Genomic DNA, 18,031 nt, shown 5'->3' on the forward strand with positions numbered 1-18,031 from the left:
ATAGGAAAAACCATTAATAAAGAGAACTAAATAAAGTGGCAGCTACTAAGGAAAAATCTGAGAAATCGGACTATATTAAAAATGAATTTGTGTTGGGCGCCTGGGTGGCTCAGATGGTTAAGCGTCTGCCTTCGGCTCAGGTCATGATCCCAGGGTCCTGGGATCGAGTCCCGCATCGGGCTTCCCGCTCCTTGGGAGCCTGCTTCTCCCTCTGCCTCTCTCTCTCTGTCTCTAATGAATAAATAAATAAAATCTTTAAAAAAAATTAAAAAAAAAAAAAATGAATTTGTGTTCAGGGCTCCTGGATGGTGCAGTCAGTTAAGCGTCCTATTTTTGATTTTGGCTCAGGTCGTGATCTTGGGGTCGTGAGATCAAGCCCCGTGTTCGACTCCACGCTCAGTGTAGAGTCTCCTTGAGACTCTCCCTCTTCCCCTGCTCTCATTGCCTGCTCACTTGCTCTCTCTCAAATAAAATAAATCTTTTAAAAGAATGAATTTGTATTCATCAAAAGACACCATAAACAGTGAAAAGGGAAGCAAAAATGAGGCAGCTGGTATCTGCAATGCATAAAACCAGCAAAGGGGTCATGTTTAGCACACATAGGAAGTCCCATACATCTGTAAGAAAAAGACAAATACAGTCATTCCCCTTATCAGCAAGGGATACGTTACATGACCCCCCCCCCCAGTGGATACCTAAATCCACGAATATACTATACCCTATTTATACTATGTTTTTTCCTATATCTACGATAAAGTTTAATTTACAAATCAGGCACAGCATGAGATTAACAACAATAGTTACAATAATAGTAATATTATATAATAATAGACTAGAACAAGTGTAACAATACGCTGTAATAAAAGTTGTGTGAACGTGGTCTATCTCTCAAAATGTCCTATTGTCCCTCACTCACCCTTCTTGCAATGATGTAAGACGATAAAGTGCCCATGTAGGAGATGAAGGAGGGAAGTGACATGGGTGTTGTGACCTGGCACCAGGCTACTGCTGACCTTGTGACCACATGTCAGGAGGAGGATCACCTGCTTCTGGACAGGCCCACTGCGGGAACTGAGACCCTGGGAAGGGGAACCACAGATGGGGGACCACCGTACTGCGATGGAACAGTGGTTCTCCAAGCATGGTCTGTGGACCCATGGCAGTCCCGGACACCCTTCCAGCAAGTCCACTAGTCGAAATTATTTTCACACTAATATCTAGATGTTATTTACCTTTTTACCTGTGTGGACACTGGCAGTGATGGTGCAAAAACAATAGCGGGTTTAGCTGTCAGCATCTTGGCAAGAACGAAAGTTGCACAACGAAGTGTGCTAGTGGCCACCGCTTTTCACTTCCACACACTTAGTTTTAGAGAAAAAAAAAAAGGCAAGTTCCACTAAAGAATGCCCTTGATGCATTAAAATCATTAATTGTATTAAATCTCAACCCTCAAGCACATGCCTTTTGAATATTCCATGTGATGAAAAAGGAAGGACGCATGAAGCATTCCAGCAATGTTCCCGATGAAAGCATCGTGTGCTGTGAGCTGAATGAGCCACTTCCGCCATGACACATTAGGAACGCCTGACATACCAAACTACGGTTATTCAGACTTGGATAGTGGACATTTTCTCAAAAATGAATGGAATGAACCTGGCACTTCAAGGAAAACAGCGGACACTACTTGTGGCCTAGCTTTTGGGAAAAATCAGGTTGGAAAACTTGTATCCATCATTGTGGGCTCCAAAGCCTCTCCACTTTAAAGACTTTTCTGTTGAGAGTAGTGGTGATAACAAATATAATTTCTTTTAAAGATTTTATTTATGGGGATGCTTGGGTGGTTCAGTTGGGTAAGTGTCTGCCTTTGGCTCAGGTCGTGGTCCCAGGGTCCTGGGATCAAGTCCCGCATCGGGCTCCCTGCTCCGCGGGAAGCCTGCTTCTCCCTCTGCTGCTGCTCCCCCTGCTTGTGTTCTCTGACAAATAAATAAATAAAATCTTTTAAAAAAATATTTTAATTTATTTATTTGAGAGAGAGAGCAAGCGAGCACGAGCAGGGGGAGGGGCAGAGGAAGAGGGAGAGAGAAGCCCAAGCGGACTCCATGCTGAGCGCGGAACCTGACATGGGGCTGGATCCCAAGACCCTGAGATCATGACCTGCGCCGAAACCAGGAGTTGGACGCTTAACCAACTGAGGCACCCATGCGCCCCATAAATATAATTTTTTATACTGAATAATGAAAGGTATCAGTATCAGGAAGATCTGCCTAACTCAGTAAATCATTATTTTCAAATGCATGCTGTTATAAAATCATCAATGGGTAAAGAGATATTCATTCAGAATGCAAGTATTTTAACGACACAGGAAAAATTCATTGATATCATTTCATACTCTACATTGCAACTAACCATTAAGAAACCATTACTTGTCATGGTTTGGAGCAGTATCAGAAAAGAATATCCACAATCATCTGAAAAAGCTATCATACTACTTGCTTCATATACTTCAATCAAAACAACCTATAACAACAGCTGAACACAGAAGCAGATATGAGAGTCTAGCTGTCTTATATTATCCAAACACTAAAATTTATCAAACAATGCTACTCTACTCACAAAATTATTTATGTTTTGGAAAATAGTTTTCATTTAAAAATATGCTATTGATCTTAACTTATAATCAGTTAATTATATAAATTCTCTCTGACTCAATGATTCCTTTCCCACATGGACATACAACAGAATGTGTGAACATGTGTTCCAAGAGCATCATTCATAATAGCGAAATTTGGAAACAACCAAAATGTAGTATATTCAAAAAGGCAGATAGTATATAGTAATGAAAATGAAAAAAAAACTACAACATTTATGAATCTCAAATATAATGTTTAATTTTTATTTATTTTTATTTTTTTAATTTTTTTAAAAAATTTTTTAAGATTTTATTTATTTGAGAGAGAGAGAATGAGAGACAGAGAGCATGAGAGAGAGGAGGGTCAGAGGGAGAAGCAGACTCCCTGCTGAGCAGGGAGCCCGATGTGGGACTCGATCCTGGGACTCCAGGATGATCATGATCTGAGCCAAAGGCAGTCGCTTAACCAACTGAGCCACCCAGGTGCCCTCAAATATAATGTTGAACAAAATAAATCAGGCACCAAATAATGTGTCCTGTATGGTATTTTTGTGGAGTTCAAAACATCAGGAAACTGGACAGCAGTGTTCAGGAGCAGAGGTACCCAGGTGCCGTGACTGATAGAGAAGGGCAGGAGAGGGAGTGCCAGGAACGTTGGGAGGGTGTCAGCTCCACGGACAAGGGCACGACCGGGAGCGGCACAAGAGGGCGGCTGAGCTAAGGGCAGTGCCACGTCATGACCCAGACATCTCAGCCCTAGTTGCTGAGGGACAGAGTAATTTCACCGCTGAGAAGTAGACTCTCAAACAAGACCAAATTAAGTCAACCTTTATGCCGTCTGCACAAGACCATCGAAAACACACCAACACCAAGAGATCGAAAATAACAGTACATGAAAGGAGGGGAAGAGAGGGAGGGGGCTCACAGAGCTCTGCAAACAGCAAACAAAACACTCCTTTTGGGGAAACCTCACATGGCTTCAGTGCAAGAAAGGAACAATACACCAAGATTTAGTCATTTTAACATGTATTCACCAGCACGGCTGTAAAATGTAGAGCAAAAATGAAAATATAAAAGGATAAAAGGACAAATATACATGCAGAGTAGGACAGTTTAACCGATCTTACTCAGAAACTGACACATTAAGCACACTAAAAAAGTAGTAAAAACACAGAAGGAAATAGCACAATTAACAAGGGGTTGATCTAATAGGGGAACAGAGTCCTCTAAATCCTGGGAACGCATTTTCAAGGACACATGGAACATTCAGAAAAACTTAACCATGTATTAATATAACTGATTGGAGAGGAATCATTATAATAGAGACCATAACATCCAACAGCATTAAATTAAAACTCAATGATTAAAAGTAATCCAAAAGATCTGTTCGTGTATTTACAAATACTTCTAAACAATTCATGGTTGAAAACAGAAATAATGAAAACTGGATAATACTTAAAATTGAGCCAGTGCAACTAACATTTCAAAATCTAGTATAGTAATCAGAAGTTTCCAGCACATATCAGAGCAGAATAATAAAAACGGATGGGTGAGAACTCAGGAAGGCAGAAAAGTAACCACAGAGGAAGAAGGAAAAACCCGATTTGTGGTCACAATCAGCAGGAACTGCATGGTGATGGCCCAGTGGCTCCTCGCCTGGAAGCCAGAAAGTGGGACAGGACTGTCTCCCTGCCTGCCCGCAAGCAGGCTCAGGTTCCCACGAGGTCTCCAGGTGAGATCAGCAAGGAATGCAACTCCCGAAGCAGTTGGCACCCACCACAGGTGCCCCGGACACCCGTCAACGGCCCTCAGAAGAGGCTTAGAAACGGGCAGCACCCCCACCACGTGCACCCCCCCACCTTGCCACGGCGTCCATACCCCTCTTCCAAGGACAAGGAGGTGAGAGACCCCATGTCTCCACTTACTGACAGCTGTCTACAACGCAGGACACTGGTGTTTGCCATCGCCAGCCTTCAATACACAGAATGGAAGAGAACTTCTCCGGAGGAATGGACAAGAATCTGCTCGCTGGAGGCCTCAGAAGACGCAGGGTGAGGAGGAGACAAGCTGGGTGGCTGAACACCTACCGCACGTGCCCAGCACTGACTAATCAAGTCTACTGCACACACAACAGCAGCAATTGAACAGAAAGGAGAGAGATTTAAGTTAAAAAGTTCTTCTTTGAAAAGACAACACTGATGAACTTCTAGCAAGACTGGTTCACAAAAAGAAAGAGAGAGCACAAAGATAAGGGATCAGGATTTGTACGTGCAGGTACGATAAGAAGTGGAGACATGGCCTCCACACAATTTCATACCAGGAACTCTTAACAATTTCTCAGAATTCAATTCACCAAAACTAACTGGAAAAGAAAGGGAAAACCTCTTACCCACGAAAGAAAATGAACCAGGAGTTTGTTTCCCCAGAGATGTGCACGGCGGGAGTGGGAGAGATGGTGGCAGCCGGGAGGGACCGTGAGGCCAGAGGCAGGTTATTTGAAGAACAGACAATTCTAGAGCATCTGCACTCTCTTGGGCATGAGCCAGGACAGAAGACAAGATCTATGGTGCGTAAGGAGAAAAGACTAACCTGAGCAGCAAGGCCCTGGAGAAGCCCAAACGGGAGAGGCCCCTGAAAGCCCCAGGGAGGCAGGCCTCCCCTGACTGCAGCGGTAGAGGGGCCAGGGTCTGAGTGTCCACTTCGATCCCCTCCCTGGAGTGTGAGGGTCAGCAGCAGCCGAGCTGAGCAGGGCGAAGAGGGTGTGTGGGGTTTGGGAAGAAAGGAGAAGGGAAGCTTCACGCCCTTTTGCGGTCAGCTACGAAGCCAGAGCAACACACCAGATGCCCATCCCCAGCCCAGAACCACAACGTCAGTGGGCAGCAGGGGAGCCGAGGCCTGCGGTGTTCCCAGCAACACTCCACCAGGTGGACGGAGGGGCAGTGCTGAGCCGGGTCCCAGGCAAAGGACTCACGGGGCTTTGCAAGCAAGTGATGGCGACGCGGAGTGCTGGCACTCTGGCTGTTCGAGGAGAACAGTGCAGTCAGAAGGACCTGCCGGTGTGAACGGGATGTCTGCAGGGAAGACTTCCTGGGTGTCCAGGCATGACAAGGTCTAGGAATGGAGGAAGTCTACAGCGTCGAACTGTAAAGGCAGGGTGCTGGGCAAAGTTTTACTGATATTCTACCACGACCTGTGATACCTGAATGCTTACCTAGAAAAAGAGCAATTCCGCTCCACTTCCACTGTGTAACTCAGAGCTCCTACCCTGACAATGAGAAACTCCCAACTCCGGGCCCATCAGAGAGCTCAGGCGACCATGAGAGCTGGACAAGTGCACGGAGCCCCTCTGAGGACAAGGGGACACATGCACCGCTTCACCTTCGGCAGAGGAAGGAACACAGCCTTTGAAGTGGGTCAGAAAACAATGACACTTGGAATGAGCCCTTTAAGGTTGAGTGTGGCCAGTGTGACCTTGCGGGCCGACCCTTCTCTGGGAGGAAGAAGCTTTTGCTGTGGGGGCGGCAGGTGCCCTCCACCTGGGGCACAGGCCTGATCCACTGACAGGAGGGAACCAAGCTCTCCACCGTGGGAGAAAGACGTAGGTCAGCCACCCTGGGGAGGCGGCAGAGGGTGTGTCCCACCCAAGACCCCTAGAGATATGGGCAGACTCTAGCTTATATCGGGGCGGGGTGTGCGGATCACTGGGAGAGCTGCACCTGATGCCCCAGGCACAGGGTTGCCCCAGGTTCGGGCTGAATGGGGGTGGGCAGAGGGGTAGCCGGGCAGGGAAAACACCACAGTGGGAGGCTTATGCTGAAGGGGAATAAGGGTGGCCCACCACCACACAAAGGGGGCGGGAATGTGAAGGGAGGCCCCTCCCCAGCCCACACAAGCACCAGGGTGCAGCACACATCGCTAGAGAAATGAGTGTGTGGGGCAACAAGAGCAAAGCCAGGCCGGCTCCAGTGCTGACCAGACTGACCCAGCCCCCCAGGTTCGTGGGGTGCATGACTGCTGAATAACTGCACCCCCAGGCCCTGCGATCTCTTCCACGTGCTGCTTGGCATCCCACCAAACCGTTGAGAGAAACAGAAAGCAAGAACCAACAACACTTAAGGAAGAACTAATACCAATTCTACACAAACTCTCCAAAAAAGAGATGAAGCAGGAACACATCTCAACTTATGAGGCCTTGAAAGACGTTAAAGACAAGAAGACTTCAGGCAAACATCCTTCATGAGCACCGACGAAAAGTCCTTAGCCAACAAAAGCAAATCGCCCAGCAACGTGTAGAAAGAATGTCCAGAGAAGGACCTGTCCAAGCTTCACACAGCTTTATGCAAAACAGTCCGAATCTGGAAACAGCCCAAACATCCATCAGCGGAGAGTGGATAAACAAAGCGTGGTGCATCTTTACAATTTACCCAGCAATAGAGAACAAACTACTGATGCGTGGCTCTCAGAAGCATTATGCCCAGTTGAAGGGGTCTATGCGACACTCGAGAGAAAGCAAAACGTGGGGACAAAAATCAGGTCAGTGGTTACAAGCGGGGCTGGGGGGGCGGATCACCAACGTGACTGGGGAACTTTTGGGGTGATGGAAATGTTCTACATCTTAACTGCAGTAGTGGTGGTTACGCAACTGTAAAATTTGTCAAAACTCACTGAACTATATATACACTTTAAAAGAATTTTACGAGATGTAAATTATATCGTATTTTTTTTAAAAAGGCCAGCAATGTTAGCCAGCTTGAGCAAAGACACCAACTTTACAGAAGTAGCAGAAGGTCTAAGTCTACAAACACAGGCGAACATCTCGTCTGCGGCGCCCGGCGTGACTTCTTTGATGAGAGAAAGCCAAGTCTGACAAGGAGTTATCCAGGACAAGCGGGGAGTCGGGATGAGGCCACCACGGCAGAAGGACAACTTCTGCCTAAGAAATCGTGCCTATTTCTACTTGCCTCCAAAGCCAGGCTTAACAACGGCGGCCGCTCTCGTACAGGCAGGTCGGGCTGCAACGGAGGATCCGGGCCGCACGGGGAAGACAAGCCGGGAAGCTGGGGCGGGGAATCAGAGCGCCAGCGCCACGCAGCCACCTTCCGTGAAAGCGGGGCAAAGATCACAGGCTTTCAGAGGCCACGGAAAGGAAACAAAGCAAAACAATCAAATGATAAAAGCAAGAAGATCTGAGGGTGAAACACTTCAGACTGACTATGCCATCTTCTTAATTCTACTGAGGGGCTCCACGTTTATTCACTTCCATGCTCATTCATTCATTAACTCAAGTACTGGGTTTCCTAAGATAGGCCAGGCTAGGCACTGTTTCTGGTGAGAAAATACACAACAGCTGCCCTTGGGAGTGTCTATTCCAGGGAAGGAGACAAGCAAAATGAAGAAGTTGAATGTGCAGTGCTGAGGTGAATACACAGGAGAAGGGGGTACACGAGAGGAGGTGGGGTGAGAAATCCATTTGTATCCCAATAAACGATGTAATCTCAAGGTTTAGCTGTTCAAATCCCAGTGCAGACACCGGCACATGATTTGGGCACCGGCTTTAAGGAACCCCCAAAACACAAGTCTCCAGCGTAGCAGCCCGCGGGAGGGAGGCCAGTAAGACCGGAGGAAGGAGACGTTGATTCACGAGGGCGGCACACCTGACCCGGACAGCGCTCCCAGGGCACAAGAGAGCGTGCTGGCGACGGACGCCAGTGTTGGCAGCTGCGCGTAGTGAGGCATTAGAAGACAAGAGCTCAGGAAACAGCTGCTCACAGGCAGAAACAGAAAAGCCCTATAATGTGGGGCCTCATGTGCTTGCAAAAGCCAAGTCCTTCTAGAACCTAAAGAGCAGACTCACAAGCCCTTTCAGGCCCACAGCCACTAACACACATCTGGGTCAAAGAGCAGACCGAGGCTATGGCCTTCCCATGTAAGCCTGAAGACCTTAAGAATGCCTCCATTCAGCTGAGGCAAGAAATCAAGAAAAAACAGGGTAGGGAAACCCAGACTTGGGAAGTGCGTCTGGGAAAAAATTTCAGGTGAGATACCAGCACATGGAACTGGCCAGGACCAAACACTCTAAGAGCCTCTGAGCTTTCCAGCAAACTGCACTGCCAAAGAAATCTTGAGGCCAGACTAAAAAAAGCCAAAGACATCCTTTGGGCCCCCTAAGCTTGCTGACCAAGTTGTGAGACCAAGGAGGGCAGGTCCCCACTACCTCCTGCAGGTGTGGACAGAATGCCAAGAGGAAGACCCCAAAGAGTGGAGCAAGGGACCAGAAGATGGTGCAAGAGCGGTTTCCTTCCAGAAAGCAAACCCAAATTAATTATTTCACTGTCCATTTAGCTCCATAATCCACAGGGTAAGAAAGCCAACAAGCCCACGTGCTCTGTGCTGGGCACTCACCGATGGCTGGTCGAGGCCGCTGTGCCTCTCCTCCTTTTCCACAGTCCGCCGGCAGTCCGGGCACACCCACAGTGGCAGGTGCAGCACGCTGTTGCCCTTGGGAGCCATGGAGAGGGCCAATTTGCTCGCAGTCTTAATTCCACTCTCTAAGAACGAAGAGTCTTTCCGCTCACTTCTGCACAGAAGACAATAATCCCCAGCGGGGTAGGGTGGTGTTCTATGATTCATGCCAAAATTAAAAGGAGTCTGGAATAGAAAAAAAAAATTCTATTTTCAAAACATGATCCACAAAGCCAAGATCATTTAAAAATATAGCTTTAAAATTACAATGTACATGTATGTTTACGTAAGCATCAAATAGGGAATTTGTTAAATAAAACGGTATCTAGTAAACTAGAAACTCGTAATACTTTGAATAAAGAGAAGGACCATAAAGAATATCTTAGTAAGAGAAAACTGTCCAATGAGCCCCTTCGTCCAGATATTCGTATTACTCCCCGTACACGCTGAGAAGTGTCCATCTCAGTTTTCACACGGAGGACACCAGGACTCTTGACGATCGGCAGAGTTTAAAGCCGTTATTCCAGAGGTGTGTGCACACAAGGGCTCACACCCAAGGCAGTTATTCTGGCTTAAGTGTGTGTGTACAGATCCCAACCACGTCAGAGGTGGTGTTCCAGTTCTAGAAGCAAGATAAACATCAGGAGTCTGGTGGCACCACACATCCAAGACCCTGTCTCCCTTCCGGCCCAGCATCAGTTCTGCTCAATTCATCTCCAGCTACCCAATTTCAAGGTCTGCTTTTTAAAATAGGTAAGAGGCAAGATCATTACCCTAGATTCTCTTCAAAAGATCATCGATCACCCTACTGGAAAAGGAAAATTAGCCTTAAAAACACACAAACAAGTTCCACAGATTTAAAACAGGCCTGGAGTCACAAGGTTAGCAAGCAGGGGCCAAAACTTTAATCCAAATCCATGTGAGCCCAAGATGGGTCATCTGCACAGAGGAACCGTCCTGCGAATCCTGAAGAGAGGTTCAAGAGAGGTTCACCTGGGCAGCAGGTGAGCAGGGAAGCCAGGCATGGCCTTCCAGAGGCGGGCACAACTCTGCCAAGGTTCCAAGCCAGAGCACATGTGGGATCAAGGTGACAGAAATCCCCCAGGCCTCTGCTGCTGTCCCCAGCCATGGTACACGTCGGGCGCAAAGGTGGACCAGGACCCATGCCAAGGTTATTCAGGCTGGAACCTCAAAGTACTTTACAAAGTCTCCAGTTCCACTCAGAGGCTCCTCCAATACCTTACCCAGTCCTGCCCAAACAGCAGCCCAGCTCTTCCCTTGGCCCCCGGCTCTGTCCCTGTTCTCCTGTACCAAGGCTCACGTAGGTCTTTGGCTGTGCTAGTTAGCTGGACTACGAGTGTGCCTTTCCACAACCGGCCCCACAGCTGAAGGAACACCCCCAAGAGGCCCCAGGCTCCATCTCTCAAGCCCAGGATGGCTGGCAGGTGGTCAGGTGCTTACACGGGGGTGGGGGGGGGGTGGGGCTGAATGAATAAATGAACAAATGAGTAACTAGAAGAGTGAATAACAGCACCAGTACGACTTGCACATACATTCTTATCTGCTTTTATAATCCAGTGACCAAAACTGCTTACACCTGTCACATCTGCAGCTTCCATGGATTTAACCAAACCCAGCTCAGCAGCCATTTGAATGTCTGGGCTGTGAGGTGAGGGAAGCGAGTACTATATCCCGGTGAATGATATTCTAGAAAGCTCCAGACTACTCCTCAAACCACGAATACCGTGAGAGGAGCGGTCTTTCTCTGTCCCAACAGATCCAAGATGTAGAAATTAGACAATTTCCAAAATCACACTGATTTAACCCTATGTAAAACCATCTCTTGTCCCTAGGCCTAGAAAAACAAACAAACACCCCATCATCAACAGAACAGCCACAGCCTTCAGATCTTTCAGAGAAGGAGCTGCTGGGCTTCAAGGTTACAAAGTCTCCAAGCCAGAGATTAGAAGAGTCAGAGCTGACCTGAGGGTAACCAGTTCAGCTCCAGATCATCTGTCCAACGGCCTACCGGTCAGCCCGTCTGTCCAGTATTTATTGAGAGCCACCATGTGCCAAGGCACTCGTCCAGGCACTGGGGACACAGCAATAACTAAAACAAAGTTCCCTGCCCACAGGGAACTAATATCCCCGTCAAAGACAAAGACTAATAAGACAAGGAAAAAATACCAAACATAGACAGTGATCACTGAGAAGGAAAAAAAACACAGAGCAGGCAGGAGTGTCTGGGGTTGGGGACAGTGCCTTCCCATTTAGGATAGCCAGTGAGAACTTCCTCGAGGAGACACCTGATGTCTGGGACTGGTAGAAGCCACACAGGTACCCGCAGAGGTACCCGGGAGAGGCACATTCCTGAGAGCAGGTAGAAAGGCCCTGGGGCAGGAGGCCAGAGGGGAAGGGGGAAGTGCTACCACGGCCATGAGGCTGTATGTGGGGAAGAGATGAGATGGGGCGGGAGATCAGAGAGAGCGGACAAGACTGCTAAGGAAGCAGATGTTGGGGACAAGCGGAGGAGAAAAGGCAGAAAACAAGTCTTCCCTGGACCGAGTGCAGGGAAGAGCCCTGAGAGGAGGAAGCCCTCTGCCGTAAACATTTGAAATACAAGCTGTGCCAGGCATCCTGACAGGTTAGATCACAGAAGCAACTGCGAACAGCCCAAAGGGCCTGCTGGCTCCAGAGAGACATCAGACAGGCAAACTCAGACATAAGCACCTGCCATCCAATGGCAGTAAGTAGTCCACGAAGAAAATCAAGTCAGCAAGGGTACAGAGCAGAGCCACAAAGGGGACGTCATTTTAATAGGGGTGAGGCAAAGCTGAGGCCCAGAAGCTAAGGCCTAATAGAAACAAACGGAGCTGCAAGCAGAGGCACCAAGTGTGGACGTGCGCATGCTGGAGGGCAAGATGAAGGCTGGGGGGCACTGCCCGAGCAAGGGGGCAGGCGGGGGCTGCTCACCCGGGCTGTGAGCCAGGGGAAGAGACCGAAGGTTTCTCGGAAGGGCAGGTATGAGCCAGCTGGCATCTTAAAAAGAAACTTTACTGTGTCAAAAATGAAGTCTGGCAGAGGTAACGCTGTTCCAGGCAGGTCCAGGCACTGGCAGGAGCCATGGAGGAACAGAGTGGTCAGACTCAGGAGTGCTGAAGGCAGAGCCACAGGATTCTCCTGCCAATGGACCCAAGGATGTGATGAGGACAGGTCCGACTGCCCGGGCAGTGGGCAGGCCACCAACAGGGGTGCCAAACACAGCCAGAGAGGCTGGGGCAGTGGCAAGAACCAAGGGTTTGCTTTAGATGTTGTACATACGAAGTTTGTGTTAAACAACCAAGCAATGTGGTGGGCTTGTTCTGCACAAGTAAGACACTCAGGGAACAGACTCCAGTGGGATACAGAATTCGGGATCAGCGGTGCATTTGGTATGTAAAGCCACGAAGCTAGACCAGATGATCCATGGAGAGAGGGTAGGCAACATCCTGAACCAAAGTCAAAACTTCTCAACGCTTGACCAATGTGCCCGTATGAAGCTAGTCTTCTCAAGGGCAGCAACCTCTACTACTCACGCCTCAGATGAAGCAAGTAACAGATTACTACAAGATACGCATGTGTGCACACTACAACACCTGACTAAAACTCAAATTAACCAAATACTCGTGCCTCACCGCGTGGTTACTCTCCTAACTACCTGTGATTCAATGGGAGGTACAAATATAAACTCCACTGATTCTTTTAAAAGCATTTACAGCTGTACTGAAGTATAACCAGGTACAATAAGCTGAAGATATCTGAAGAATGCAATCTGAATGGTCCTTACATATATACACACCTGTGAAACCACAGTAATCAAGAAAATGAACATTACCATTACCCCCCAAGTTTCCTTGTGCCCCTGTACCCCCTTCCTCCTCACCCCGCTCTCTTCCTACCCCCATTCACAGGTGACCACTGGACTGAGTTCTGTCTATCCATTACTATGCAACTTCTAGAACTGTATGTTAAGTTGGGGCACCTGGGTGGCCCAGTTGGTTAAGCGTCTTCCTTTGGCTCAGGTCATGATCCCAGGGTGCTGGGATTGAGCCCACGTCCAGCTCCCTGCTCAGCAGGGAGTCTGCTTCTCCTTCTCGCTCTCCCCCTGTTCGTGCTCTCTCTCTCAAATAAATAAAATAATAATAATAAAAAAAGAATTGTAAGTTATATCACACAACATACTCTTTTGTCTGGCTTCTTTCGTCAAGTATCATTATTTGGAGATGATTCCCAGGTATGTATCAGGAGTTGGTTTCTTTTTACTACTGAGAGTATTCCATTATGTGGGTAAGCCACAACTTGTTTATCCATCCTCCCATTCAGACACATTTGAGTTACTTCCGGTTTCTGGCTATTACAAATAGTAGCGGCTACGAACACTCATGTGAGAATCTTGGGGTGGACACATGCTTTTGTTTTTCTTGCATAAATATCAAGGAATAGAATAACTGAGTCATATGGTAGGTACATGTCTAACTTCTAAGAAATTGCCAAATTTCTCCCAAAAAGCAGTGTTGGAGAGTTCCAATTAATCCATATCCTCATCAATGTGGTGAGCCATTTTGATTGTAGCCATTGTAATGACTGTGTGGTGCTTGCCTCACTGTGGTTTTCCCTAAGGATTTATGATGTTAAATATCTTTTCAGTCTTAAGCAGTATTTATTCAAATCTTTGGCCTGGCTTAAGGTTTATCAATTTTATTAATCTTTTTTTTTAAAGATTATTTATTTATTTGAGAGAGAGAATGAGAGAGAGAGAGCACGAGAGGGAAGCGGGTCAGAGGGAGAAGCAGACCCCCTGCTGAGCAGGGAGCCCGATGCGGGACTCGATCCCGGGACTCCGGGATCATGACCTGAGCCGAAGGCAGTGGCTTAACCAACTGAGCCACCCAGGCGCCCTATTGTTATGTTAATACCCATACATTCAGCTTTACTTTTTAAAGTAAGACTGTATTTTCCTTCCTAGAGAAAACAAGTATACTGTTATTTTTTTTTATTTTTTTATTTTTTTTAGTATACTGTTATTTTTTTTTAAAGATTTTATTTATTTATTTGAGAGAGAGAGAATGAGAGAGAGAGAGCATGAGGGGGGGAGGGTCAGAGGGAGAAGCAAACTCCCCGCCGAGCAGGGAGCCCGATGCGGGACTCGATCCTGGGACTCCAGGATCATGACCTGAGCCGAAGGCAGTCGCTTAACCGACTGAGCCACCCAGGCGCCCCCCAATTTTATTAATCTTAAAAGAGCTTTTAGGGGCACCTGGGTGGCTCAGTTGGCTAAGCGTCCAGCTCTTGATCTCAGGGCTGTGAGTTCAAGCCCCATGCTGGCTCCACACTGGGCGTGGAGACTATTTAAAAAAAAAAAAATCAGCTTTTGGTTTTATGGATTTTCCATATTTAAAAAATGTTTGTTTTGTTGATTTTTGCTTTTATGATATTATTTAGTTTTTTTGGGTTACTTTGGGTACAACTGGCTCTTTGATTTTCTACTTTCTTGTGGTGGAAGCCCAAGTCATTCAGCCCTTTCGCCTGCATAAAGAGGTGGTTACTGCTCTAAGTCTCTCTATAAGCAGTGCATTGGCAGCGCTTTGCAAATATTGATATGCTATGTTTTCATTCTCATTAGGTCCAAAATACTTTCTAATCACCCTCTTGATTTCTTCTTTGGTTCATGAGCATTTAACATGTGGTATGGTTTCCTCATGTGTATGGTTTTCTGCTAGGGATTCCTAATATAATTCCAGTAGTCAGGGAAGCTGCTTCGTACAATTTTAATTCTTAATCAAGACTTTTCATGGCTCAGAATATGGTCTGTTTTGGTAAATGTTCGACATTTACTTAAAAGAAGGTGTAAGCATGCTACTATTGTAGGGCAGTGTTCCATAAACATCTGTCAGGCCAGGTTGGCTAACAATGTCATCCGTCTTCTATAACCTCAGTGATTTTCTGTTTACTTGTTCTATCAATTACTGAGAGGTCTTAAAATCTCCAACCATACTTTTGTATTTGTCTATTTTTCCTTGAAGTTCTATCAGTTTTTTGTCCACATATTTCGGAGTTTTGTTATTAGGTGCAAAGACACTTAGGATTGTTACGTCCTCTTGATAAACTGACCCCTGTATCAGTATGAAATTACTCTCTTTACCCCTGCCAATATTCTTTTCTCTGGTATCCGTTTTTCTGATACCTACATAGCCACTCCAACTTTCTTCTCACTTACATAAGCAAGGCATATCTTTCCCTATCACTTTATTTTTAGCCTATCTGCATTTTCATGTTTAAAGCACGTTACAGCAGAAACCATATAGCTGTGTCCTGATTTTTTTCCAATCTCACAATCTTTTAAAATTGACAGGTTTAGACCATTTACATTAAATACAATTATGTGATATGGTTAAGTTTATTAAATTTACCATCTAATTCTTTCTTTTTCTAGTGACCCATTTGTTTTGTTCCTCTTCCTCTTTTTCCACTTTTTAAAAACTGAGTATTTTTGGGGCGCCTGGGTGGCTCAGTCGTTAGGCATCTGCCTTCAGCTCGGGTCGTGATCCCAGGGTCCTGGGATGGAGCCCCGCATCAGGCTCCCTGCTCAGCAAGGAGCCTGCTTCTCCCTCTCCCTCTGCTGCTCCCCTTGCTTGTGTTCTCTCTCTCACTGTCAAATAAATAAATAAAATCTAAAAAAACAAAACAAAAAAACTGAGTATTTTTTATGATTCTATTTTACCTTTTGTTGGACTGTGAGCTATACTTTTCCATTCGGAGTTGTTGCTTTAGTGTCACAGTGTACATTTTTTTAATTAACATATAATGTACTATTTGTTTCGGGGGTACAGGTCTGTGATTCATCAGTCTTTCACAATACACAGCCCTCACCGTAACACATACCCTTCCCAATGTCCCATCACCCGGCCACCCCCTCCCCCATCCTTCTCCCTCCTCCCCTCCAGCAACACTTGTTTCCTGAGATTAAGAGTCTCTTATGGTTTGTCTCCCTCTCTGATAACGTCTTGTTTCATTTTTTTTCCTCCCCTCCCCTATGATCCTCTGCCTTGTTTCTTAAATTCCACATATCAGTGAGATCATATGATAATTGTCTTTCTCTGATTGACTTATTTCGCTCAGCATAATACCCTCTAGTTCCATCCAGGTTGTAGCAAATGGTAAGATTTCAAATTTTTGGTGTAATATTCCATTGTATATATACACCACATCTTCTTTATCCATTCATCTGTCGATGAACATCTTGGCTCTTTCCATAGTTTGGCTATTGTGGACACTGCCGCTATAAACATTGGGGTGCACATGCCCCTTCAGATCACTACATTTGTATCTTTGGGGTAAATACCCAGTAGTGCAATTGCTGAGTCGTAGGGTAGCTCTATTTTCAACTTTTTGAGGAACCTCCATACTGTTTTCCAGAGTGGCTGCACCAGCTTGCATTCCCACCAACAGTGTAGGAGGGTTCCCCTTTCTCCACATCCTCGCCAACATCTGTCGTTTCCCGACTTGTTAATTTTAGCCATTCTGACTGGTGTGAGGTAGTATCTCATTGTGGTTTTGATTTGTATCTCCCTGATGCCGAGTGATATTGAGCACTTTTTCATGTGTCTGTTGGCCATTTGGATGTCTTCTTCGGAGAAATGTCTGTTCATGTCTTCTGCCCCATTCTTGATTGGATTATTTGTTCTATGGGTGTTGAGTTCGGTAAGTTCTTTATAGATTTTGGATACCAGCCCTTTATCTGATATGTCATTTATAAATATCTTCTCCCGTTCTGTTGGTTGTCTTTTGGTTTTGTTGACTGTTTCCTTTGCTGTGCAAAAGCTGTTTATCTTAATGAAGTCCCAGTAGTTTGTTTTTGCCTTTGTTTCCCTTGCCTTTGGAGACATGTCTAGCAAGAAGTTGCTGCAGCTGAGGTCAAAGATTGCTGCCTGTGTTCTCCTCTATGATTTTGATGGATTCCTGTCTCACATTCAGTTCTTTCATCCATTTTGAGTCTGTTTTTGTGTATGATATAAGGAAATGGTCCAGTTTCATTCTTCTGCATGTGGCTATCCAATTTTCCCAACACCGTTTGTTGAAGAAACTGTCTTTTTTCCATTGAATATTCTTTCCTGCTTTGTCAAAGATTAGTTGACCATAGAGTTGAGGTCCATTTCTAGGCTCTCTATTCTGTTTCACTGGTCTATGTGTCTATTTTTGTGCCAGTACCATACTGTCTTGATGATGACAGCTTTGTAATAGAGCTGGAAGTCTGGAATTGTGATGCCGCCAGCTTTGCTTTTCTTTTTCAACATTCCTCTGGCTATTCGGGGTCTTTTCTGGTTCCATACAAATTTTAGGATTATTTGTTCCATTTCTTTGAAAAAAGTTGATGGTATTTTGATAGGGATGCATTAGATGTGTAGATTGCTCTAGGTAGCATAGACATTTTCATAATATTTGTTCTTCCAATCCATGAGTATGGAACGTTTTTCCATTTCTTTGTATCTTCCTCAATTTCTTTCATGAGTATTCTATAATTTTCGAGTACAGATTCTTTGCCTCTCTGCTTAGATTTATTCCTAGGTATCTTATGGTTTTGGGTACAACTGTAAATGGGATCGACTCCTTAATTTCTCTTTCTTCTGTCTTGTTGTTGGTGTATAGAAATGCCACTGATTTCTGTGCACTGATTTTATATCCTGCACTTTACTGAATTCCTGTGTGAGTTCTAGCAGTTTTGGGGTGGAGTCTTTTGGGTTTTCCACATAAAGTACATCATCTGCAAAGAGTGAGAGTTTGACTTCTTCTTTGCCAATTCGGATGCTTTTTATTTCTTTTTGTTGTCTGATTGCTGTGGCTAGGACTTCTAATACTATGTTGAATAGCAGTGGTGATAGTGGACATCCCTGCCTGACCTTA

At 45.8% G+C, this 18,031-nt stretch overlaps 1 protein-coding gene across 4 annotated transcripts in view; it reads right to left on the reverse strand.

The window, feature by feature from the left end:
• The window catches only part of FAM193A (family with sequence similarity 193 member A), a 163,309-nt gene that overhangs the window by 96,773 nt on the left and 48,505 nt on the right, over positions 1-18,031 (reverse strand). For all 4 annotated transcript variants that reach the window (XM_081812760.1, XM_081812761.1, XM_081812759.1 and 1 more), the window contains one exon: positions 9,032-9,277. In XM_081812760.1, coding sequence (XP_081668886.1) covers positions 9,032-9,277 — 246 coding nt within the window. Of the gene's footprint in view, positions 1-9,031; positions 9,278-18,031 lie in introns of those variants that run through there.

This window comes from Leptonychotes weddellii, chromosome 2 (assembly GCF_054177405.1).
Source record: "Leptonychotes weddellii isolate Sample4059 chromosome 2, ASM5417740v2, whole genome shotgun sequence".
Classification (NCBI taxonomy): domain Eukaryota; kingdom Metazoa; phylum Chordata; class Mammalia; order Carnivora; family Phocidae; genus Leptonychotes; species Leptonychotes weddellii.